The 25,746-nt window shown below is 54.0% G+C and overlaps 1 protein-coding gene across 1 annotated transcript; it reads left to right on the forward strand.

Moving 5' to 3' along the window:
* The first annotated feature begins 629 nt into the window (after positions 1-629).
* Positions 630-18,928, forward strand: LOC142920227 (protocadherin Fat 1-like). Its single transcript, XM_076062715.1, has 10 exons — positions 630-2,006; positions 2,266-2,390; positions 2,523-2,754; positions 4,278-4,339; positions 5,672-5,998; positions 6,219-6,432; positions 8,406-8,545; positions 13,089-13,385; positions 15,860-16,070; positions 16,765-18,928. Exons 1-10 carry the CDS (start codon positions 635-637, stop codon positions 17,013-17,015), a joined length of 3,231 nt encoding a protein of 1,076 aa, XP_075918830.1. The 5' UTR covers positions 630-634; the 3' UTR covers positions 17,016-18,928.
* The last annotated feature ends 6,818 nt before the right edge of the window (positions 18,929-25,746 follow it).

The following is a 25,746-nucleotide window of genomic DNA, read 5'->3' on the forward strand; positions in this document are numbered from 1 at the left end:
CGTGCACAACGCTCGCACGGTTGGCCCCTGCAAGCTCTCACGCACCATCGACGGAGGCGTGCGTCCTTTTTTATTCGCCTGCACACTCTACAAGGCAAGTCGCACACATTGGTATCGTAAGCATTTATATAATTACACTTTGCACCGCTGGCAGGGGTTGCCCCTAGCAATGCACACACGATTGGCACACATTTTCATTCGCGTTAAAAATGCAACAAAAACGCACACAACACGCTGAGGTTGAATGTCCTCTTCTCCCCACTCCACACCAATGCGTCCTGTTACTACTATGGAGCCCCTAGATATTATTATTACTGCGCTTAGATAGTATTATTGTAGCGTGGCCGGGGGAGCGGCCCAGCCCACACCCTACCAAGGTGAGTGGGTCTCTCTGGTCTCGCAGTGGGTGGGTTTCTGTGGATCTCTGTGCCTGTAGAAACGTGCCTTTTCAAGTATTTGGCTGCTGCTGTAATTATAAATGTCCATGAGGTGACGACGACGATGATGAGCCACTTTGTTGAGCTATCGTTCACGACAGCCAATTCGCTTCTCAAAAAGCACTACCCGGTAGCTCAGCGGGGCGCCTTACCTGGCAAAAAAAAATAGTTTGGTTTGTGTTTAGTCTTGATCTGACATGTTAGAGGAGGAGGACCGACACCCCATTGGGAGTGCCAGACTTTGGCGTCGCCCACCTCTCCGACCGCGGCTCCGTGTCGTCGGCGGCTCTCGGGCGCAGAGCCCGACGCCCGACACGATGGCCTCGGCGCTCCTCCCGCTGCTGCTCCTGCTGCTGCTGCCGCTGTGCGGGAAATGCCTCGAGGGCCAACGGGGCCGGCCGAAGCCCGCCCTGCGCTTCACCAGCTTGTCCTACAAAGCCACCGTCTACGAAAACTCCGCGCCCGGGACGTACGTGGAGAGCCACGACAAGATGGGGATCCACGTCGGCCGCTCGGCCCCCGGGGCCCGGTACGCCGTCGTGTCCGGGGACGAGGGGGCCGCGTTCGAGGCGGAGGGGCTCGTCGTGGGCGACTTTTGGTTCCTGCGCGTCCGCACGAGGGGCGTGCCGTTGGACCGCGAGGAGCGCCACGGCTACACGCTGGGGGTGAAGGCGTTCTCCGAGAACAGCCGCGGTTCGGCGTCCGCCACGGTCTTCGTCCAGGTGCTGGACCGCAACGACCTGAATCCGCTGTTTTCGGCTTTGTCGTACGCCGCGAGCGTCGCCAACGACGCGCCGGCGGGCACCACGGTCCTACGTGTTGCCGCCACGGACGCCGACGAGGGCCCCAACGGGCGCTTCAGTTACGCCCTGGAGCAGCGCTCGGACGCCTTCGCCGTGCACCCGGCGAGCGGCGAGGTGACGCTCGCCAGGAGGCTGACGGAGCCCGGCGACGCGGGGCCGCACGAGTTCAAGGTGACGGCCGTCGACGGCGGCGGGCTGAGCGGCTCGGCGCGCGTCGCGGTAAACGTGAGCCGGGCGAACGCCCACACCCCGCGCGTCGCCGTCGCCGCGACCCGCGCGCCCGCGTGCGGGCCGGCCCCCCTCCGCCTCCGCGTGCCCGAGGACGTCCCGGTGGGGGCCGTCCTCGGCTGGCTCGATGCTGGCGGCCCCGCCGGGGAGGCGCGCTACTCCCTGCGGGGCGAGGACGAGGACGGCGTCACGTTCGCGGTGCACGAGACGAGCGGGGCCCTGCGTCTGGCGCGGCCGCTCGACTTCGAGAGGCGACGCCGCCACGACCTGACGGTGGCCGCGCGCGACGGCGACCCCGGGGGGCCGCCGCCGGCGGTCTGCCGGGCGACGGTGGAGGTGGCGGACGTGGACGAGAACCGCCACGCCCCGCGGTTCGCGGAGTTCGCGGCGGCCGCCGCCGTGCGGGAGGACGCCCCCGCGGGGGCCGTCGTCGTCACCGTCGCGGCCGCGGACGAAGACCGGGGAATCGACGGGGAGGTGCGGTACTCCCTCGTGGACGGGTCCGACCTGGGGGTCTTCAGCGTTCATCCGGAGACCGGTAGACCACACCCACTACTGCTATCACTACAACCACCACTACTACAGCTACCACCGCTACCTCCCTCCTCCCTCCCCCCCTCATCCTGCACAGTCACACATAGTCACTGTAAGATGTTTTTCTTGTTCGTGTTTTTGTTTGTTTGTTGTGGTTGCACCCGATTCAAGCGCCGAATGGCTCACAGGGCTATAACCAAAATAAATAAACTAAAAAAACTAAAAACCCTCGCGGCTAATGACGCCGTGTCCCGCGCCGGCAGGGGCGATCGTCACGGCGCGGCCGCTGGATCGCGAGACGGCGAGCAGCTACTGGCTCGCGGTGCGCGCTACGGATCGCGGACTCGTCCCTCGCTTCGCCACGCTGCACGTCTACGTGGAGGTGCAGGTACGGGAACCCGTGCGCACTTGCGCGCACGCACGCACGTGTGAGTGCGTGCGTTTGCACCGCTGCGTTTTAAAACGACACGATGCGAATGCCGTGCGTCTCTCCCGCCCCCGTCCCGCCGCCCCCCCCCAGGACGTGAACGACAACCCCCCACGGGCGTCGCGTCCGTGGTACCGGGCCGAGGTGGCGGAGAACTCCCCAGGGGGCGTCGCGGCAGCGCAAGTTGACGCCTGGGACCCGGACAACGCCGACGCCGCCGCCGACACCGCCGCCGACACCGCCGGGGAGGCGCGGGGCAGGGGCCTCACGTTCAACATCGTCTGCGGAGACCCGCAGGGATTCTTCAACATAAACACCAGCACAGGTGGGGGCGGTGGTGCTGGGGGTGGAGAGCAAATCCACAAGATTTACAACGATAGTGTAGTGTGCAGTGTTGTGTGTAGCGTATAGCAGTTTGCAGCATAGTGTATAGTGTAGTGTATAGTGTATAGCGTAGTGTATAGTGTAGTGTATAGTATAGTGTATAGTAGTGTAGTGTATAGTAATGTATAGTGTAGTGTACAGTGTTGTGTGTAGCGTATAGCAGTGTGTAGCGTAGTGTATAGTGTAGTGTATAGTGTAGTGTATAGTAGTGTATAGTGTAGTGTGTAGCAGTGTAGTATATAGTGTAGTGTATAGTGTAGTGTTGTGTGTAGTGTAGTGTGTTGTGTTGTGTGTAGCGTAGTGTGTTGTGTTGTGTGTAGCGTAGTGTATAGTAGTGTATAGCGTGTAGTGTATAGTGCAGTGTATAGTATATAGCGTAGTGTATAGCGTAGTGTATAGTGTATTGTAGTGTATTGTAGTTTAGTGTTGTAAGGACGAGCAGACTTCTTTAGGAGGCACACTCTGTTTATTGTATTATTTCCTTATACAACGCTTAACACACACAGAGGGATATTCGGTCCCCTCACCCGATACCCTAGGGAGGTACAGCCTCTGGACCTGGCGGGACTCACACGTCTACCGCTAACCTCCTTGATACCTAAGGAGGTACAACCTCCGGACTTGGCGGGACTCACACGTCTACCGCTATCCTAGTCCTCCGGCTAGGACCTAGGGGAGGCTATCTGACCCACCGCTGGCCCGGTGGGTCCTGACCACTGGGTTTGCCGAGCCTTAGCCCTTAGAAGGGCTGGAAGGCTGGTCCAGGGTCCTAGCTAGGCTTCAGCCCAGTCTTCTGTCTTCGTGCAGGGAGAGAACTCCCCAAGGTCCGTTGGGTCACCCGTCTTATACTCCTTCGTGGCCAGGTAGAACCAATCATACATTCCCACGTGGAACCGTCTGATTGGTTCGTACCAAACCCTGGCCACGATTTGTTTCACCTCGACTGACCCCAACCGTTGTACCCAGGGGTAATGCTGTACTGCCCTGGTGGCAATGCAGGTTACGCAACAGCGCGTAGTTATAAGTGTATAGTGTAGTGTATAGTAGTGTAGAGTGTATTGTATAGTGTATAATAGTGCTTAGCGTAGTGTATAGTGTAGTGTATATTGTAGTGTATAGTAGTGTATTGTAGTGTATAGTGTAATGTATAGTAGTGTATAGTGTAGTGTATAGTAGTGTATAGTGTAGTGTATAGCAGTGTGTAGCGTAGTGTATAGCGTGTATTGTAGTGTATTGTAGTGTATAGAGAGCAAATCCAACAACATTTACTATCGACGCCTTTCCATTTGGCACGATGTGACCCAACATAGCCTGACATCACGTGGTGATGTCGTCTTTAAGTTGTCAACTGACGAGCTACCCCCCCCACCCCGTCTCCACGTTGACGCCCCCCACCCCACCGTGTGCGTGTGCCGGCCGGCGTGGGAGGGTTGTGGTTCACCTCTGGTGAACGACTCGTCACAGGCGTCATCCACACCACCAGCAGGCCGCTGGACAGAGAGAGGCAGGCGGAGCACGAGCTGGAGGTAAGAGTCACCGTGAGGGTGGTGGTTGTGGTGGGGGTGGTAGTTGTGGTGGTGGTGGTGTTGGTGGTAGTGGTGGTGGTAGTGGTGGTTGTAGTAGTAGTGGTGGTGGTAGTGATAATGGTAGTGGTAGTAGTGGTGGTAGTTGTAGTAGTGGTGGTGTTAGTGGTAGTCGTGGTGGTGTTGGTAGCGGTGTTCGTGATGGTGGTGGTAGTGGTAGTAGTGGTGGTGGAAGTTGTGGTGGTAGTGGTGGAAATAGTGGCGGTGGTGGTAGTGATGCTGGTAGTAGTGGTGGTGGTAGTAGTGGTAGTGGTGGAGTGATGGTGGTGGTGGTAGTAGTGGTGATGGTGGTAGTAGTGCTGGTGCTATTGGTGGTGGTGATGATAATGGTAGTAGTAATGGTGGTGGTAGTCGTGTTGGTGGTGGCATTGGTAGTGGTGGTAGTGATGGTGGTGGTAGTGGTAGTAGTGGTGGTGGAAGTTGTGCTGGTAGTGGTGGAAGTTGTGGTGGTGGTAGTAGTAGTGGTGATGGTAGTGGTGGGTGGTGGTAGTGGTAGTAGTGGTGGTAGTAGTAGTGATGATGATGGTAGTGGTGGTGGTGGTAGTGGTAGTAGTGGTGGTAGGGATGGTGGTGGTGGTGGAGTGATGGTGGTGGTGGTGGTAGTGGTAGTAGTGGCTGTGGTGGTGGTAGTTGTGGTGGTGGTAGTTGTAGTGGTAGTGATAATGGTGGTGGTAGTAGTGGTAGTGGTGGTGGTGGTAGTAGTGGTGGTAGTGGTGGTACAGTAGGGGACACAGTTGGTGCATCAGCCAGTCATCTCAGTCGACCCGTGGCACCTGGGTCTGCCCCGTGACCTCTGGCCAGCGGGCGTTCGATACTTCACGTGGCTTCAACGTGCACCTAGCCTGGCACAAGCGTCATGGTGACATCACTGCCACTTAGTGGCCGAATGGCGGTTGTTGTTGTGCGTGCGTGTCTGTATGTGCGTGTCTGTGCGTGCGTGTCTGTGCGTGTCTGTGTGTGTCTGTGCTTGCGTGTCTGTGCGTGTCTGTGTGTGTCTGTGCGTGTGTGTCTGTGCATGCGTGTCTGTGCATGTCTGTGCGTGTCTGTGCATGTCAGTGTGTGTCTGTGCGTGTCTGTGTGTGTCTGTGTCTGTGTGTGTCTGTGTGTGTCTGTGTGTGTGTGTCTGTGCGTGCGTGTCTGTGTGTGTCTGTGCGTGTCTGTGTGTGTCTGTGTGTGTCTGTGCGTGTCTGTGTGTGTTTGTGCGTGTGTGTCTGTGCGTGCGTGTCTGTGCGTGTCTGTGCGTGTCTGTGTGTGCTTCCCGCCGGCCGGCGCCAGGTGTCCATCGTGGACGGCGGCGTCCCCCCGCGTGAAGCGAGGGTGGCGGTGACGCTGAGCGTCTCCGACGAGAACGACAACGCCCCGCGCTTCCCCAGGAACCTCACGCGAGTCAAAGTCGTCGCGGCGGCGGCGGCGCCGACCCCGGGCCCGGCGGTGCCCGTCGCCCGTGTCTACGCCGCCGACGCCGACCGGGGCATCAACGCGGATCTGCGTTACGTCATCAGCGGGGGGCACGACGTTGGAGACTTTGCCATCGACCGCGCGCGAGGAATCGTCTACAGCCAGAGCAGGCGGCAGCCTGCGGGGACATCCAACTCAATCACGGTGCTGGGCACACTCCACATGCTACCTCCTCCTCTCCTGCTCTCCCTACTCCCCCTCTCCCTCCTCCTCTCCCTCCTCCTCTCCCTCCTCACGCAGACACGCATGACGAGGTAACCCCGACTCGACGCAAGGACCCCCCCCCCCTGCCTCGCCTCTTATCGCCGCGACGATTCGACCGCTGAAACGGAACTCGCCGATGTCGGCGTCGCCGGCCCCGCAGGTCCACGCCACGGACGGGGGGCGACCGCCCAAGTCGTCGACGGCCACGCTCCACGTGGAGTGGATCGCCGCTCCACGGCCACCCGAGACGCCCGCGGCCTTCGCCCTGAGGCAGCACGCGGTCACCGTGGCGGAGACGGCCGCCGTGGGCATGGTGGTGATCGTGCTGCCCACGGAGAGCACGTGGGGGAGCCTCCTGTGGTTCAGCATCACAGGTCACGTGGTGCCACCACACACACCACACACACACACCACACACACACCACACACACCACACACTCACCACACACACACCACACACACACAACACACACACCACACACACACCACACACACGACACACACCACATACACACCACACACTCACCACACACTCCACACACACACATACACCACACACACCACACACACCACACACACACCACACACACCACACACACACCACACACACCACACACCACACACACCACACACACACCACACACTCACCACACACTCCACACACACACATACACCACACACACCACACACACCACACACACACCACACACTCACCACACACTCCACACACACACATACACCACACACACCACACACACCACACACACACCACACACACCACACACACACCACACACACCACACACCACACACACCACACACCACACACACCACACACACACCACACACACCACACACACCACACACACACCACACACACACCACACACACCACATACACACCACACACACCACACACACACACACACCACACACACCACACACACCACACACACCACACACACACCACACACACACCACACACACCACACACACACCACACACACACACACACATACACCACACACACCACACACACCACACACACCCAACACACACACACCACACACACACACCACAAACACACCACACACTCACCACACACACACACATATACACCACACACACCACACACACCACACACACCACACACACCACACACACACCACACACACCACACACACCACACACACACTACACACACACACCACACGCCCCACACACACACACACCACACACACACACACCACACACACGCACCACACACACCACACACACACCACACACACCGCACACACCACACACACCACACACACACCACACACACCACACACACACCACACACACCACACACACCATACACACACACCACACACACACCACACACACACACCACACACCCCACACACATACACCACACACACCACACACACCACACACCACACACACCACACAGACCACACACACCACACACACCACACACACCACACACCACACACACACCACACACAACACACACCACACACACACCACACATACACCACACACACCACACACACACACCACACGCACCACACACACACCACACACACACACCACACACACGCACCACACACACACACACCACACACACCACACACACACCACACACACACACACCACACACACCACACACATACACGACACACACCACACACACACACACCACACACACTACACACACACCACACACACACACCACACACACACACCACACACACCACACACACCACACACCACACACACCACACACACCACACACCACACACACCACACACACCACACACACACCACACACACCACACACACACACCACACACACACCACACACACCACACACACAGTCACACACACAGTAACACACACACATCACACACACCACACACACCACGCCACACACACCATACGCACCACACACACACACCACACACACCACACACACACTACACACACACCACACACACACCACACACACACACACACCACACACACAGAACACACACCACACACCACACACCACACACATCACACACACCACACACACCACACACACACACCACACACACACACCACACACATCATACACACACCACACACACCACACACAAACACCACACACACCACACACACACCACACACACACCACACACACACCACACACACACCACACACACAATACACGCCACACCCCAACCCACGTGTTGTGTTCATGGTGACATCATGTGGATGGTTTAACGGTGACATCTTGATGGTGGTGTGCTAACGGTGACGTGATGATGATGATGATGACGATGGTGACGGTGTTGGCAGGCGGTAACTGGGAGGGCAGCTTCCACGTGACGGAGCACAGCGGCTTTGTGGAGGTGGCCAAGCCGCTGGATGCCGAGCGGTGCTCCCTCTACCGGCTCACCGTGACGCTCACCGACGGGACCAACGCTGCAACCACCCTGGTGGGCAGGCACGCGTGTCTGTGTGTGTGTCTGTGTGTGCGTCTGTGTCTGTGTGTGTCGGTGTGTGTGTCTGTGTGTGTGTCTGTGTGTGTCTGTGTGTGTGTCTGTGTGTGTGTGTCTGTGTGTGTCTGTGTGTGTGTCTGTGTGTGTCTGTGTGTGTCTGTGTGTGTGTCTGTGTGGGGAGCGATAGTGTAGCGGTTAGCGCGCTGCGCTATGAACCTGGCGACCCGGGTTCGATTCCCGCTCACGGCCAACACCAGTGACGATTATCTGAACCGGTCCCGGGCCTCCCCTAGGTCGACTCAGCCTCAAATGAGTACCTGGTGCGGTGTGTAAACATTGCCACTAGGGAGACAAAGGCGGTCGGGCGTGGTGCTGGCCACCCACCCCCTCGTGTACCGTTCCGGCCTTCATAGGTGCTCGCTAACAGCACTTGCCCCTACAGTCTGTTAAGGCTATATGGGGGATCTTTGTCTTTGTGTGTGTGTCTGTGTGTGTGTCTGTGTGTGTGTCTGTGTGTGTCTGTGTGTCTGTGTGTGTGTCTGTGTGTCTGTGTGTGTGTCTGTGTGTCTGTGTGTGTGTCTGTGTGTGTGTTTGTGTGTCTGTGTGTGTGTCTGTGTCTGTGTGTGTGTCTGTGTGTGTGTCTGTGTGTGTCTGTGTCTGTGTGTGTGTGTGAATGTGTGTGTGTGTCTGTGTGTGTCTGTGTGTGTGTCTGTGTGTGTGTCTGTCCGGCAAAACAACCCCCTACCTCCTCGCGGTGCCGGACGGGCAACTCTGTCGTGGACAGTGCTGTGGGGGGAGATCCAATTTTGATTGGCTCCTCCCCTCATGGCATATGTGTCCACCACAGGGGCTAAACGGGGGCTCTGGACGGGTGCGAGGGGCTGATAACCCCTCCACCTTCAATGAATTACCACGAAACCACGAATTAAACTGAAATATGTAACTAATAAGCTTGTGCCGGAGGCCCCGGGGGGCCAGGCGTCTATGACGTCTCCTGGCCAAACCCCAATTGGCGGAGCCAGGAGATTGAATACCTACCCTCGGGGCTACTCCAGAAACAACGAAAAGCCACTACGGGTGGCCACGTGGAATGTTCGAACGCTCACTGCAGAAGAGAGGCTGCCACTCCTCTGTCGGGAGCTGGACCGGTATCGCCTGGATCTATGCGGCATTCAGGAGGTCCGGTGGACCGGCTCTGGCTCCTGCCACCATGAGGGGTGGACAGTCCTCTACTCGGGGCAGCAGACTGCCAAACAACAGGGTGTGGGTCTTCTTTTGAACAAAAGAATGAAGGGGGCGTGGGAGCGTGGCGGTGAGGTGTGGGAAGCTGTAAGCCCCAGGCTACTTTGGGCTCGCCTTCCCATCAACCGGAGGCGAGGAATGGTGGTCGTGGTTACTTATGCCCCCACCGAAGATGAACATCCGTGGAGGGATGCAGGCAAAGCCGATGAGTCAGATGCCTTCTATGACCTCCTGTCACAGGTGCTGGCTAAAGTGGCCTCTCGGGATAGAGTCATCATGTTGGGTGACTTCAATGCCCGAGTTGGTCATGATACTGGCACCTGGTCTGGAGTGATTGGAGGGCATGGGCCAGATCAGCTCAATAACAACGGTAGGAGGCTGCTAGATTTTTGTGCAGCCCATGGGCTTGTAATTACCAACACGCTGTTCCGGCATCGGCGCATCCACACAACATCATGGATGCATGCCGGGTCCAAGCAAGAACATCTGCTGGACTACATAGTGACGGACCAGCGAATGCGAGCACATGTCCTTGACACCAGGACCTACCGTGGAGCTGATCTGCCCTCTGACCATCGACTAGTCATCTGTAAGATGCGCCTGCCATTCTTCCACTCCGGTGGTGGGTGTACACCCAGGACCCCATTCCAACCTAAAGTGGCCTGGTCTCAGTTATCTGATGAAAGTTGCAAGCGAGAATTTCATCATCGCTTGCGGCTGGGATTGGCATCGTCCCCGACTCCTCCTGATGTCGAGGGTAAATGGGCGAGGTTTAGAACTGTGACTCATGCAGCTGCAATGGCTGCTTTGGGTACACGGTCCAGACCTCCCCAGAGACCCTGGCTGACAGAGGAGGTGTTCAGGATGGTTGAGAAAAAGCGACAGGCCCACTGTCATCGGCTACAGAATCCCACGTCAGAGAATGAGGAGGCTTACCGCAGCCTTCGCTCGGAGGTTCGGAGAGCCGTGAGGCGCTGCAAGGATGGGTGGTGGTCGCGGGTTGCTGAGGAGATGGAGTCTGCCTCAGTGGCCCGTGATCACAAATCTCTATTTAACTCCATCAAAAAAGTAACCTGCAGCGCCACACCTATTACCATCATTAGGGGAAAAAACGGTGATCCAATCTCCGACCCCCAGGAACAGGTTCGCAGATTTGCTGAGCATTTCTGTGAGGTCCTGGGGGAGGGAAAATCCCTCAGCCAGGAAAACATCGTGGCACAAAGTGAGGATGACCCTGCTGAGGCTGCGGTGCCTCAAATATTCGAAGAAGTCACCCCCTGTGAGTGGCTGGCTGAGGTGCCATCTGCTGAGGAAGTATTGCAGGTGATCCGGAGTCTGAGACCAGGAAAGGCAGCGGGCAGAGATGATCTCCCAAGCGAAATGCTGAGGGAGGGTGGCGTTTGTGCACAGACTGCCCTATATGACATCATAACAACAGTCTGGACCACTGGACGGGTTCCGCAGGATTGGAAGGATGCCCTGGTGGTCCCCCTTTTTAAGAAGGGGGACCGCACAGACTGTAACAACTACAGGGGCATCTCACTCCTCAGTGTGCCGGGAAAGGTCCTGGCAAGGATTATTCAGCATCGCCTTGCCAGGCACGCTGAGGAGAGGCTTGCGGAGCCCCAATGCGGTTTCAGGATAGGGCGGTCCTGCACAGATGCCATATTTTCTGTCCGTCTGCTACAGCAGAGGTGTAGGGAATTCCAACAAGACCTACATCTCTGCTTTATTGACCTGGTCAAGGCCTATGATACCATCAGTAGGCCTGGGCTCTGGGTCGTTCTTCGTGCTTTTGGAGTACCTGACCATCTGCTCACGATCATTAAGGACCTTCATGATGGTGAGCGGGCCCGGGTAAAACTACGTGGCCGGGAGTCAGAGCCATTCCCTGTACACCTTGGGGTGCGACAGGGATGTCCTCTGGCTCCCACATTATTTAACATCTATTTTGACCACGTAGTCCGTGAAGCCTTCAATAGCTGTACCAGGGGAATCTCCATATGGTACAGATATAATGGGAGGCTAATCGATGCCCGGGTGCGGTCAAGGGATGGCTCCCTATTGCTCAACCACGTTATGTATGCTGATGATTTGGTAATAGCTGCTCAGTCAGAGGAGGAGTTGGAGACGCTGCTGCTGAGACTGGAGCGTGCCACTAAGAGGTGGGGCCTTACCATCAGCCCCACCAAAACTAAGCACCTGCCTGGGTATTTTGTACCATCGGACACTCCACCCCCACAACTCCCAATCGGTGATGGGGCAGTTGTGGAGAGAGTGGAGAGTTTCCCATACCTGGGCAGTGTGCTTATGACTGGCTCCAGTTTAACAGCAGAGGTCTCACTCCGAATCAGTCAAGCGGCAATATCTTTTCATCGGTTGTGTAACGCTGTGTGGAAGCTACCTGGTCTGTCGCTCCGCACTAAGCTTCAGGTCTTCTCGGCCACGGTCATTCCCTCCCTTCTCTACGCTTGCGAAACGTGGACCCCCCCAATGGAACATCTTCGCCGGTTAGAAACATTTAGGCTGGCCTGCCTACGATCCATCCTGGGTTTAACCAGACTGGATTGTGTGAGGAGCTCACAAATCCTTGAAAGATCTGGGCAGGGTCCCATCGGTGAGCTCCTCCGGCAGGCAAGGCTGCGATGGCTGGGTCATGTAGCCCGCATGCCCAGCCACCGCATGCCGAAACAGCTTTTGTTTGGCCGGATTGAGGGGGCTAAGCGGGCGCGGCACGGGCTAGAGAAGAGATGGAGTGATGTGGTAAGGAGGACGTGGAGCTGAGTGGACTTGCCGATGACTGGTACCAGCGGTGTCAAGATCGGCCTCTGTGGAGGAGGCTCGTGAAGGATGCTACTGGGCAGTTGGAGGCAGTCGCCCTCCAACAACAACGGAGGGCGGAGGAGCGACGCTCACAACAACGAGCGGAGCGCCGGGTGGCTAAAGCACAGCAGGTTGGCACAGTAGGGGGCACAGGTGGTGCATCAGCCAGTCATCTCAGTCAGTCGACCCGTGGCACCTGGGTCTGCCCCGTGACCTCCTGCCAGCGGGCGTTCGACACTTCACGTGGCCTCAGGGTGCACATAGCCTGGCACAAGCGTCGTGGTGACGTCACCGCCACTTAGTGGCGAATGGCGGTTGTTGTTGTGTGTCTGTGTGTGTCTGTGTGTGTGTCTGTGTGTGCACCGTCCACGACAGCGTTGCCCGTCCGGCACCACGAGGAGGTAGTGGGTTGTTTTACCACCCGCATCACCACATTACTCACCCCCACTACCCTCACCACCCACCCCCCCGCCAGGTGGAGGTGACGGTACTGGACGTGAACGACCACCGGCCCCGCTTCTCCCGTGACCTCTACGAGGCGACCGTGGCCGAGGAGACTCCTCCTGCCGCCGCCGGGATCCTGCGGCTGGAGGCGACGGACGCCGATGCCGGCGCCGTCGCCGCCCGGCTCTCCTTCTCCCTCGTCGGCTTAGGCGGCGGCGACGCCGCGGAGAGCCTGCGTCTGTTCCGCGTGGACCCCGTCACCGGCGAGGTCACCGCCGCCGAGAGGCTGGACCGAGAGGCCAAGCAGAGCCACCTGCTCACCGTCATGGTGAGAGGGCGCCACGCCAGGTGCACGTGTGTGTACGTGTGTACGTGTTTACATGTGTACGTGTGTGTGTACTTGTGTGAGAGTGAGGTGTGTACGTGTGTGTGTACGTGTGTGAGAGTGAGGTGTTAACATCGCCACTAGGGAGACTAAGGCGGTCGGGCGTGGTGCTGGCCACCCACCCCCTCGTGTACCGTTCCGGCCTTCATAGGTGCTCGCTAACAGCACTTGCCCCTACAGTCTGTTAAGGCTATACAGGGGATCTTTATCTTTGTGTGAGTGAGTGTGTGTGAGTGAGTGTGTGTGTACGTGTGTGTGTGCGTGTGTGTACGTGTGTGTGTGCGTGTGTGTACGTGTGTGTACGTGTGTGTGTGTACGTGTGTGTGTGTATGTGTGTGTACGTGTGTGTGTGTGTACGTGTGTGTGTGTACATATGTGTGTGTACGTGTGTGTGTACGTGTGTGTGTACGTGTGTGTGTGTACGTGTGTGTGTACATGTGTGTGTACGTGTGTGTGCCGACCGTGCAAATCGAAGGTGCTGATGACGACGATGATGACGACGATGACAACGATGCCGTGACCGCTGTCTTGCGTGGTGACCATAGTGTCCTGTATAGTAGTGTTTAGCGTACTGTGTAGTAGTATATAGTGTACCGTATAGTAATGTGTAGTGTAGTGTATAGTAGTGTGTAGTGTATAGTAGTGTATAGTGTAGTCTATAGTGTAGTGTATAGTAGTGTGTAGTGTAGTGTATAGTGTAGTGTATAGTAATGTGTAGTGTAGTCTATAGTGTAATGTATAGTAGTGTATAGTGTAGTGTATAGTGTCCTGTATCGTAGTGTTTAGCGTACTGTATAGTAGTGTATAGTATAGTGTATAGTAGTGTATAGGCTAGTGTATAATGTAGTGTATAGTGTAGTGTATAGTAGTGTAGTGTATAGTGTACTGTATAGTGTACTGTATAGTGTAGTGTATAGTAGTCTATACTGTAGTGTATAGTAGTGTATAGTAGTGTATAGTGTAGTGTATAGTAGTGTATAGTGTAGTGTATAGTGTATTGTATAGTAGTGTATAGTGTAGTGTATAGTAGTCTATAGTATAGTGTATTGTATAGTTGTGTAGTGTATAGTGTAGTGTATAGTAGTGTATAATGTACCGTATAGTAGTGTATAGTGTAGTGTACAGTGTAGTGTATAGTAGTGTATAGTAGTGTAATGTATAGTAGTGTATAGTGTACTGTATAGTAGTGTACAGTGTAGTGTATAGTAGTGTATAGTAGTGTAGTGTACAGTATTGTATAGTGTACTGTATAGTAGTGTAGTGTATAGTAGTGTGTAGTGTAGTGTATAGTAGTATAGTGTACAGTAGTGTATAGTGTACTGTATAGTAGTGTACAGTGTAGTGTATAGTAGTGTATAGTGCAGTGTATAGTGTAGTGTATATTAGTGTAGTGTATAGTAGTGTATAGTGTAGTGTATAGTGTTGTGTATAGTGTAGTGTATAGTTTAGTGTAGTGTATAGTAGTGTAGTGTATAGTAGTGTATAGTGTATAGTAGTGTATAGTAGTCTATAGTGTAGTGTGTAGTGTATAGTAGTGTATAGTGTGGTGTATAGTAGTATAGTGTAGTGTATAGTGTAGTGTATAGTAGTGTATAGTAGTCTATAGTGTAGTGTATAGTGTAGTGTATAGTAGTGTACAGTGTAGTGTATAGTGTAGTGTATAGTAGTGTACAGTGTAGTGTATAGTGTAGTGTATAGTAGTGTGTAGTGTATAGTAGTGTACAGTGTAGTGTATAGTAGTGTAGTGTATAGTAGTGTGTAGTGTAGTGTACAGTATAGTAGTGTACAGTGTAGTGTATAGTATTGTGTCGTGTAGTTTGTCACGTAAACAAACCGCGTAACCGATGGCCACGTTTTGTTTCGGTGACGACAAACCTTGGTGATTGGCCGTGTCAGGTGCCGGTGTCGCAGTTTGACGGCACCGCAGCGCCGGTCACGTCGCACGCGACCAGCACGACGTGACTCACCGCGGACGGTCTCCTCCTGTCAGGGGGCGTTCGTGGCGAGCGATCTCTCCGCTCGGACCTCTCTCTCACTCTCTCTCTCACTCTCTATCTCACTCTCTCTCACTTTCTCACTCTCTCTCACTCACTCTCTCTCTGTCTCACTTTCACACTCTCTCACTCTCTCTCTGTCTCACTTTCACTCTCTATCTCTATCTCACTCTCTCTCACTCACTCTCTCTCTGTCTCACTTTCACACTCTATCTCTCTCTCACTCTCTTCTCACTCTCTGTCTCACTTTCACTCTCTCTCACTCTCTCTCTCTCACTTTCACTCTCTCTCACTCTCTCTCTGTCTCACTTTCACTCTCTCTCTCTATCTCTCTCTCACTCTCTCTCTCTCTCTCACTCTCTCTCCCTCACCCTCTCACTCTCTCACTGTCTCTCTCACTCTCTCACTCTCTCGCACAAACAGGTGCAGGACGGCGGGATCCCCGTGAGGCGAGCGTACGCCACGCTGGCGGTGAGCGTCGACGATGCCAACGACCACGCGCCCCGCTTCACCGGCGGCCCCTACGAGGCCCGCGTGGCCGAGTCGGCGGCCATGGGCTCCGCCGTGGTGCGCGTCACGGCGCTGGACCGCGACGAAGGCCCCAACGCCGACGTCAGATACAGCATCAGCCACGGTGACCGCCTCACCACCACTCCCACCGCTCCCACCACCACTTCCACCACTCCCACCGCTCCCACCACTCCCACTACCACTCCCACCACTCTCACCACTCCCACCACTCCCACTACTCCCACCACCACTCCCACCACTCCCACCACTCCCACCGCTCCCACCACTCCCACCACCGCCACCACTCCCACTCCCACCACTCCCACCACTCCCACCGCTCCCACCGCCACCGCTCCCACCACCACTCCCACCACTCCCACCACTCCCACCACTCCCACTCCCACCACTCCCACCACTCCCACCGCTCCCACCACTCCCACCACTCCCACCACTCCCACCGCTCCCACCACTCCCACCACTCCCACTCCCACCACTCCCACCACTCCCACCGCTCCCACCACTCCCACCACTCCCACCACTCCCACCTCCACTCCCACCACTCCTACCACAACCACTCCCACCGCTCCCACCACTCCCACCACTCCCACCGCCACTCCCCCCCACGCGGAGGGAGTTTCTGCACTGGAGCACATTTCCCGTGTCGCGTTTTTTTCGTGGCGACGCTCCGTCGCGTGTCTCTCCCCCGTCCAGCTCGGATCGCCGGCGGCCGACGGGCGCCGGGGCTTCCCACCCGCGGCGTTCGCCCTCGGCGGTTCCCTTCGCTTTTGACGACGCGAACTCGCGAATTCCCCCGGCAGGAAACGTGGGGAATTCCTTCGCCGTCCACGGCGCGCTGGGCGTCGTCTCTGTGGCGAGGAAGCTGGACGGCTCCGCGGTAGAGGCCTACGAGCTGACGGTGAGGGCGGCCGACCGGGGGCGCCCGTGCCGCTCCACGAGTATCACCGTCCACGTCGTCGTCGTCGTCGCCGCCGCTACCGCAAACACCGCCTCGGACGGCGCTCCACCCACATTCGCCTCCAGAGGCGGAGTGGTCGATTTACACCCGTAGAATAACACAGAGACCCGTAGACTAACACAGAGACCCGTAGACTAACACAGAGACCCGTAGACTAACACAGAGACCCGTAGACTAACACAGAGACCCATAGATTCACACAGAAACCCATAGATTCACACAGAGACCCGTAGACTAACACAGAGACCCATAGATTCCCACAGAGATCCATAGATTCACACAGAGACCCGTAGGCTAACACAGAGCCCATAGATTCCCACAGAGACCCGTAGACTAACACAGAGACCCGTAGACTAACACAGAGACCCATAGACTAACACAGAGACCCGTAGACTAACACAGAGACCCGTAGACTCACACAGAGACCCGTAGACTAACACAGAGACCCGTAGACTAACACAGAGACCCGTAGACTCACACAGAGACCCGTAGATTCACACAGAGACCCGTAGACTAACACAGAGACCCGTAGACTCACACAGAGACCTGTAGACTCACACAAAAACCAATAGACTAACACAGAGACCCGTAGACTAACACAGAGACCCGTAGACTCACACAGAGACCCGTAGACTCACACAAAAACCAATAGACTAACACAGAGACCCGTAGACTCACACAGAGACCCATAGATTCACACAGAGACCCGTAGACTAACACAGAGACCCATAGATTCACACAGAGATCCATAGATTCACACAGAGACCCGTAGACTAACACAGAGCCCATAGATTCCCACAGAGACCCGTAGACTAACACAGAGACCCGTAGACTAACACAGAGACCCGTAGACTAACACAGAGACCTATAGATTCACACAGAAACCCATAGATTCACACAGAGACCTGAAGACTAACACAGAGACCCAGAGATTAACACAGAGATCCATAGATTCACACAGAGACCCGTAGACTAACACAGAGACCCAGAGATTAACACAGAGACCCATAGATTCACACAGAGACCCGTAGACTAACACAGAGACCCGTAGACTCACACAGAGACCCATAGATTCACACAGAGACCCGTAGACTAACACAGAGACCCATAGATTCACACAGAGATCCATAGATTCACACAGAGACCCGTAGACTAACACAGAGCCCATAGATTCCCACAGAGACCCGTAGACTAACACAGAGACCCGTAGACTAACACAGAGACCCGTAGACTAACACAGAGACCCGTAGACTAACACAGAGACCCATAGATTCACACAGAAACCCATAGATTCACACAGAGACCCGTAGACTAACACAGAGACCCATAGATTCACACAGATCCATAGATTCACACAGAGACCCGTAGACTAACACAGAGACCCATAGATTCACACAGATCCATAGATTGACACAGAGACCCATAGACTAACACAGAGACCCATAGATTCACACAGAAATCCATAGATTCACACAGAGACCCGTAGACTAACACAGAGCCCATAGATTCCCACAGAGACCCGTAGACTAACACAGAGACCCATAGATTCACACAGAGACCCGTAGACTAACACAGAGACCCATAGATTCACACGGAGACCCATAGATTCACACAGAGACGCATATATTCACACAGAGACCCGTAGACTTAACACAAAGACCCATAGATTCACACAGAGACCTGCTGGACTATCCTACTCACTTCACCAGCCGTCCACCACCCAGCCTGCCTCTCTCTTTACCCCCCCTCGGAGCGGTGCTGGGCCTCCCCTATGTACGCTCTGCCTCAAACGAGCGTACCTGCTGCTGCAGCTCCTGCTGCTGCTGCGTAGTGAACATCACCGCGGGGGAGACAAAGGCGGTCGGTCAGGGGTGGTGCCACAGTGTTAGGTGTGCGAGTAGGAGCACTCGTTCCGACAGTCTGTTGGGGCTACACGGGGCGTGGGGAGTCATTGTCTATTGCGGTGACATTGTCAGTGAATGTTCTCGATTAAACAAAATTGCTAAACGTTGTTTTGGATTTTTGCGCGTACAATGTTTTTGTTTTTTCCCTGCAACTCATTTCATCGTGAGAATGGGGAAATGCAGAGGGGGTGGGGAGAGGGGTGGGGTGTGCAGTAACATCCAGCCACGTGACAATTCAACGACGGTCGAGTTTCTCGGAGAGTCCCCGACGTGAAGTGAACCTCGTGGCCGGACCCCCCGGGGGTCCCCAATAAACGGAAGCCAAAATCGCCGCCCAATTATTTACTTTTGGGCGACTCCGTCTCCCCACCCCCCCCTCCCCCCCCACTAGCGCACGCAATAAACGCAGCGAGCCACCGGGAATCAATCCTCCGGTGCTCCGCCGAGCACCCCGTCGTCGTCTAAGTCGTCGTCTAAGTCGTCGTCTAAGTCGTCGTCTAAGTCGTCGTCTAAGTCGCGGCCAGAACGGCCGTAGTCACAAAACTTTGATGAGCGCGCGTCGAGCGGAGCTCGTCGAGAGGAAGAGGTCGCCTCGTCGGTCGGCCCTTCAGCGGACATGAAACGACGTCGCAACGCAGTTCACGCGAGAGCCGGGGGGCGGGGGGGGCTTATGGGACCCCGGGGTCACCGCCATGAGGGTCAAATGTGTGAAGGTCTCAAGCAGATGCAGAGGGCAGGGGGTGCACGCTGGAGCGTAGCGGACTGGAGAAGCACCAGGGCCCCAGGTGCACAGTGAGGCGAGAGAGAGAACCGCGCTGGGAGTTGTCACAGCAGCAGCAACAACAGCAACAACAACAGCAGCAGCAACAACAACAGTAACAACAGCAACAACAGCAACAACAACAGTAACAACAACAGCAACAACAGCAACAACAACAGCAGCAGCAACAACAACAGTAACAACAGCAACAACAGCAACAACAACAGTAACAACAACAGTAACAGCAACAGCAACAACAACAGCAGCAACAACAACAGTAACAACAGCAACAACAGCAACAACAACAGTAACAACAACAGCAACAACAGTAACAGCAGCATCAACAGTAACAACAACAGCAGCAGCAACAACAGTAACAACAACAGCAGCAGCAGCAACAACAGTAACAACACCAACAACAACAGTAGCAACAAAGGCAACAACAGTAACAACAACAGCAACAGCAGCAACAACAGTCTCAATAACAACAGCAACATCAACAACAGTAACACCAGCAACAACGGCAACAGCAGCAATAATAGGGGTTTTTCCCCTTTTTTCTGGCAACAAAACTGAAACCTTTTGACAAGGATTCATGTTTACTGCATTAACCACAATGCTTGTGGTCAAAATACAAACAAAACACATACTTCATCATCATTATTAAAACACACACTATGATAATATATATGTGGCATTGTCCTTTAAACTGATTGGTCCACACCAAGGGACGGCTTTCTTTTGAGCCTGATTGGTCCACACCAAGGGACGGCTTTCTTTTGAGCCTCAACCCGATGGGTGCTCGACCAGAGGATGCCAAAAGGCGTCACACAGCTCAATCAGTTTCAAGGACAATGCCACATATATTATCATAGTATGTTTTTTTGTGCATTTTGACCGCAAGTTTTGTGGTTAATGCAGTGACATGAATCCTTGTAAAAAAAGGTTTCAGTTTTGTTGCCAGAAAAAAGGGGAAAACCCTACTATTATTACATGTTGGTACTGGCAAAGGAGGTTTAATGAACAACAGCAGCAGTTAAGAGGCCGTACATAAATGATGTCACGCACCTGGGGGGGGGGGGGGGGTCAGACATTTGTGACGATGTGTGACGAGGGGGGGGGGGGTTGAGAAATGTGACGTCACTTCAAAATGCTCAACTTTAAATAAATATAGAATTGTTATAACAACACTCCTACAACATTGGAGTGCAGCGCCACATGAACAACGCACTGCAATGACAACAATAGTTTAAAGCGATTTGAAGCATGTTTTATTTTCAAAATAGAAATATGGTTTTGGGGGGTGGGGGGGGGCAGAGCTTTGTGACGTCATATTTGACTTTTCATGACGCCGTGTGACGAGGGGCGGGGGAGGAGTCAGGATGAAAACATTTCGATTTTCCTGAAACAGAGTCCGGGAAATATCCCGTGATGTCATACGGAATTAAAACCAATCTTGCGTTAAAGTTTACACCAAACACTCGTGGTATATAACAACATAACAAAATGCAAAACTAAGTTGGCTCTACAGACTCTAACAAAAATCATTAAAGCTAAGTTATTCAGATGATTTTTAACCATGTGCTAAACAAGAACGTGCTATTAAAATGGAATGAAGGGCTTTCACTGTTAAACCGTGCCTCAGATTTCATCTGTGGCCGGTTCAGGGCAGCCAGGTAAAAGCCATGGCAGGTGAGGTTGCCTTTGGTGGTGGTGCTTCAAGCCAGTCTAGCAGCCACGTTTTAGGCCGTGGCTGCTACAGGCAGACAGCAGTCACCTCACAGCATGGCTGTGGCAATCTCTACTGTAGCTGGCGTGGCAGAGAGTCAGGTTAGCTTACAGCAGACCATACCTATTGAGGCATGGCGGGTCTTGTATATGTTGAGTAATGGCAAGTCGAGTCGCGCTTGGGCTGTGTCAATGGTTAGTGGCCCTTGGCAGTTGAATGGGTCGGTGCTTGTCCCCGACAAGTCCATGGGTTCAGTGGCAGACTGTGGGAGTGCTTGGTATTTGGAATGTGTCGCTCGAAGACCGTGGCAAGTGGAATGGCTTAGTAGCTGACTGGGACATTCCACGGCACGTGGAGAGAGTCAGTGGCTGGCGGCTGTGGCGGTCCGTGGTGGTCCGTGGCAGTTTCACGGAGATCCGGGGTGGAGTGGCGTCAGCTTGGCACGTTTAGAGAGGCCAAGACGCAAGGTCGGACCTGATGTGAAATATTTTGACGGCACGACAGGCGGGTCCAAGGGTGTTGTTGGGGTCAGGCTACGAGAGTAACAAATGCGAACTCACATTTTACTTTTTTAAGTAGTCGTTATTTTGGTGACTGCGGCGGCATGGAGAGGCCTTCGTCCGTGAGTGGACCACAAACTATCGGGGGGATTTTTAAACATTATTTTAAAGTTACTCCGAGCATTACACATATTTAGTTGCCATGCGACCATTGACTTCCTCCGAAGTAATTCGAAGAATGTCTTCATTTGGAGTCACAATTCGACTTAAAAAAACATTCTCTTTTTGCATCCCTTTTTGTGTTTTTCTGCCTCCTTCAAAGAGTTTTGTTTCTGCTCAATCGGCATTTCTGACGTGCTCTATCCACTGCTAGATGAAGGCCACCCCAAAGCTGTCGCCATCCCTCACGGTCACACAACAATGAATTTAGCACACGCTTCCATATCCTCGCTCCGTCCCCGCAGTTGACGTCCACGTGTTGCCACTCCGTCGCGAGCCTCGCTTACGAGGCGATAACACTCAGCACTGCGAGGTCCACACCATCTCGCGGTCTCACAACCTACATCACTTGGAAAGCTCTGGTGGTCATCACTTATCAAGGTACTTAGCAGGCTTAAAAAAAACGCCTGATTAGCTTCCTAGACCCAGTGGAGATCAGGCACATTCATGGATGGTTTCATCGTGGGGGAAAACGTGAAAGTAAATGCCGAGTTAGAAACACGTGTGCTTTGTGCCGGTCGTGGTGCAATGCTTTATCCTTACCTGGAGGAACCCACTTGGGTTGACGCGATGTCGTGGCACGAGCAGTGACACTGCCTTTGTTGAGGACAGGCAGTGGGGGGGGGGGGGGGGGGCGGAAGCTGTGTTTCGGTGATTGTCGAGGTGCAGGATCTGGCCCAACATTCGCCCTGGCTCCACGTGCCGCGCCCTTTGCACTGCTGGCCCTGACCACGGCTACTGCGGTCCCTCTCCTGGTGGCGGGAGTGGCGGTGGCCGTGGCGGTCCTGGGTGCCTTGAACCTCTTGACGTGTGAAGGTCGGCACGGCGTACATGGGGGTGGATGGCCAGCACCATGCCTGTAATTGCACCAGGTACTCATTTGAGGCTGAGTCGACCTCGGAGAGGCCCAGGACTGGTTCAGAATGCCGCAAATCTGTAGAATCTCATACCGGGTGCATCGTCAGTGTTTACGGTGGCACTGCCGGGAAGACACCACAATTTCCGTCTGATCACCAGCGGGGGCAAGGACCTTCTTGAGGTCCCGCTCAAAGAGACGCTCATCCGGGGATGGTCTGCGCAGAGTGGGGCAAAGTGCGATTGAAGAGTGTGCTCCTAATCTCAGCTCGTTACCTGTATAAAAGACACCTGGGAGCCAGAAATCTTTCTGATTGAGATGGGGTCAAATACTTATTTCCCTCAATAAAATGCAAATCAATTTATAACATTTTTGACATGCGTTTTTCTGGATTTTTTTGTTATTCTGTCTCTCACTTTTCAAATAAACCTACCATTAAAATTATAGACTGATCATTTCTTCGTCAGTGGGCAAACGTACAAAATCAGCAGGGGATCAAATACTTTTTTCCCTCACTGTAGAAAGTTTCACGGCAGTGCCTACCCATCTGCAAACAAAGGCGATTTTCAATCAGTGACATTGACGCTGCATTGAAACTCGTCATGATCGATTAACATGACACCGGTCCAAATCAATTAACGTAAAGTTACGCCAATTAAATGCCGGAACACGGAGCCCGACCAACACTGTCCCAACTGATCCGACGTACCAATGTCATCGATTGACGCGGTACTATGCCGATCAGTCAACCTGACGCAGCGTTTGGCCACCATCGGTCAATTAACATCGATGCGCCAAACCAATCGCATCTCTGATTAGCACGGTTGGCTACGTACGGCGCGAAAGACGTTCAACGTACACGCGTAATCAATTAAGGACGATCAATTAACATTACACCGTGACAATAATTTGGGCGAGCCCGTGTATAAATCGATTAAACGTTGCCAACGATTTACATTGTTCATTAACAGTGTCAAATAAGCAATTAACGTTTTAAATCAAATCAATCAACAGTAGCAATTAATTAAGTTGCAGTGGCAATGAAATAACAGTGGCAATCAATTAACAGTGCCAATCAATTAACACAAGCGTGGTCACCACATCTATGCCTCTAAGTGTAGTGATTGTAGCATCACCACTGTGCACACACGCACATGTGTGACGTCAATATGCGGGGAGTGTCATTACCACGCGGGTCCACACACACACATGACGTCATCCCGGCTGGAGGCGGGAATGACGTCAGGGCCGGGTCTGGACTCGGGAGGTCATGAGGGTGGTGTGAGGTCGTGGCACTCTCTGTGGCCCCCGGCTGGACACGTGACTGGACCCCAGTGGGGGCCGGGGGCCTAGGGGGCACCTTGGGGGGCACGTGGACAGCAGGGGGGGGCTTCGAGAGGGTCCTCGAAAGGAGGCGTGGCCAGGCCGGGGCCCGCCGAGGCCCATATAAGCAGCCTCCTCACGAGGTTCGAGGCTGCCCATATCAAGAATGAAGATGCATCGTGAAGACGCCAAGAAGAGTCAAGCCTCCAGTCAGCGGACCTGCCAGTAGCCCACCTGGCTGGGTCACGCTAGAGTATCTGAGAAGTGTGTGTTAGCTAGAGTAGGTCGGTGGTCACCACCCTACAGACCTGCCAGTAGCCCACCTGGCTGGGTCACGCTAGAGTATCTGAGAAGTGTGTGTTAGCTAGAGTAGGTCGGTGGTCACCACCCTACAGACCTGCCAGTAGCCCACCTGGCTGGGTCACGCTAGAGTATCTGAGAAGTGTGTGTTAGCTAGAGTAAGTCGGTGGTCACCACCCTATGCGTAATGTAAGAGTTAACTGTTGCCCTCAAAGGCGTAGGACACATCCAAGCAGACGTTGCGAGAGCTGAAATAGCCACTATTCTTAAGAATGCTAAGAAACCCATTAGTAACATCAGCAAAAATGAACGCTCTGAATTCGGGAATTTAAAAAGCAGAAGTGATATAGTCATCCTCTCAGCCGATAAAGGCAACGCTACTGTTATTATGGATAAAGATTCATACAACAACAAAATCCAGAATCTGCTCAACGATGGAAGTTACTCAAAAATAAAAAAATGACCCTACTAATAGCCTAGCGATGAAAACCAACAAGATCATCACAAGTTCGACCTCCCTAATCGACCCAACTAAACGTTCCATCCCTAAAACCTTCTGCTGCAAGACCCCCTAGATGCTATGGTCTTCCCAAGATTCATAAAGAAGGCACCCCACTACGAGCCTTCGTATCCACGACCAACTCCCCTACCTATAGACTAGCCCGCTTTCTGTCAGATACCTTGCTGCCTTTCACTGGCAAGACTGCCTCAGCAGTACTTAACTCAGCCCAATTGGTCTCTATGGTCAAAGACGTTGTACTGTCCCCTGACGATACCCTTGTCAGCTTCGATGTGGTCTCTTTGTTCACCAAGGTCCCAGTACCTGATACCATTGAAATAATTGAAAATTTGGTCCAACATGGACTAGACCCCGACACACCTGCACTGGTTAGGCACTGCCTCAACAATACCTACTTTACTTGGAATGGCTCCTTCTACAAACAAAATGAGGGTACCCCCATGGGATCCCCCTTGTCACCAGTGATAGCCAATATTTTCATGGAGAAATTTGAATCAGACGCCATCCAGACTTCCACCCTCAGACCTTCCCTGTGGAAGAGATATGTGGATGACACTTTCGTCATTTGGCCACATGGCCTCCCAGCTCTGAACCTTTTCCTACACCACATCAATTCCAGACATCCCGCCATCAAATTCACCATGAAAGTGGAGAAAGATGGCAAGCTACCATTCTTAGATGTTCTGTTTTAGAGGAGACCTGATGGCTCATTG

This window comes from Petromyzon marinus, unplaced genomic scaffold (assembly GCF_048934315.1).
Source record: "Petromyzon marinus isolate PM22_M1 ecotype Great Lakes invasive population unplaced genomic scaffold, UKy_Petmar_22M1.pri1.0 PM_G_Scaffold_7, whole genome shotgun sequence".
In the NCBI taxonomy this organism is placed as follows: domain Eukaryota; kingdom Metazoa; phylum Chordata; class Hyperoartia; order Petromyzontiformes; family Petromyzontidae; genus Petromyzon; species Petromyzon marinus.

Coding starts and splice junctions, on each gene's coding strand:
- LOC142920227 (XM_076062715.1), top strand. CDS start 635: ATGTTAGAGGAGGAGGACCGACACCCCATTGGGAGTGCCAGACTTTGG. Junction 6,433..8,405: donor CCTGTGGTTCAGCATCACAG/GTCACGTGGTGC, acceptor CGGTGTTGGCAG/GCGGTAACTGGGAGGGCAGC. Junction 16,071..16,764: donor CAGATACAGCATCAGCCACG/GTGACCGCCTCA, acceptor TTCCCCCGGCAG/GAAACGTGGGGAATTCCTTC.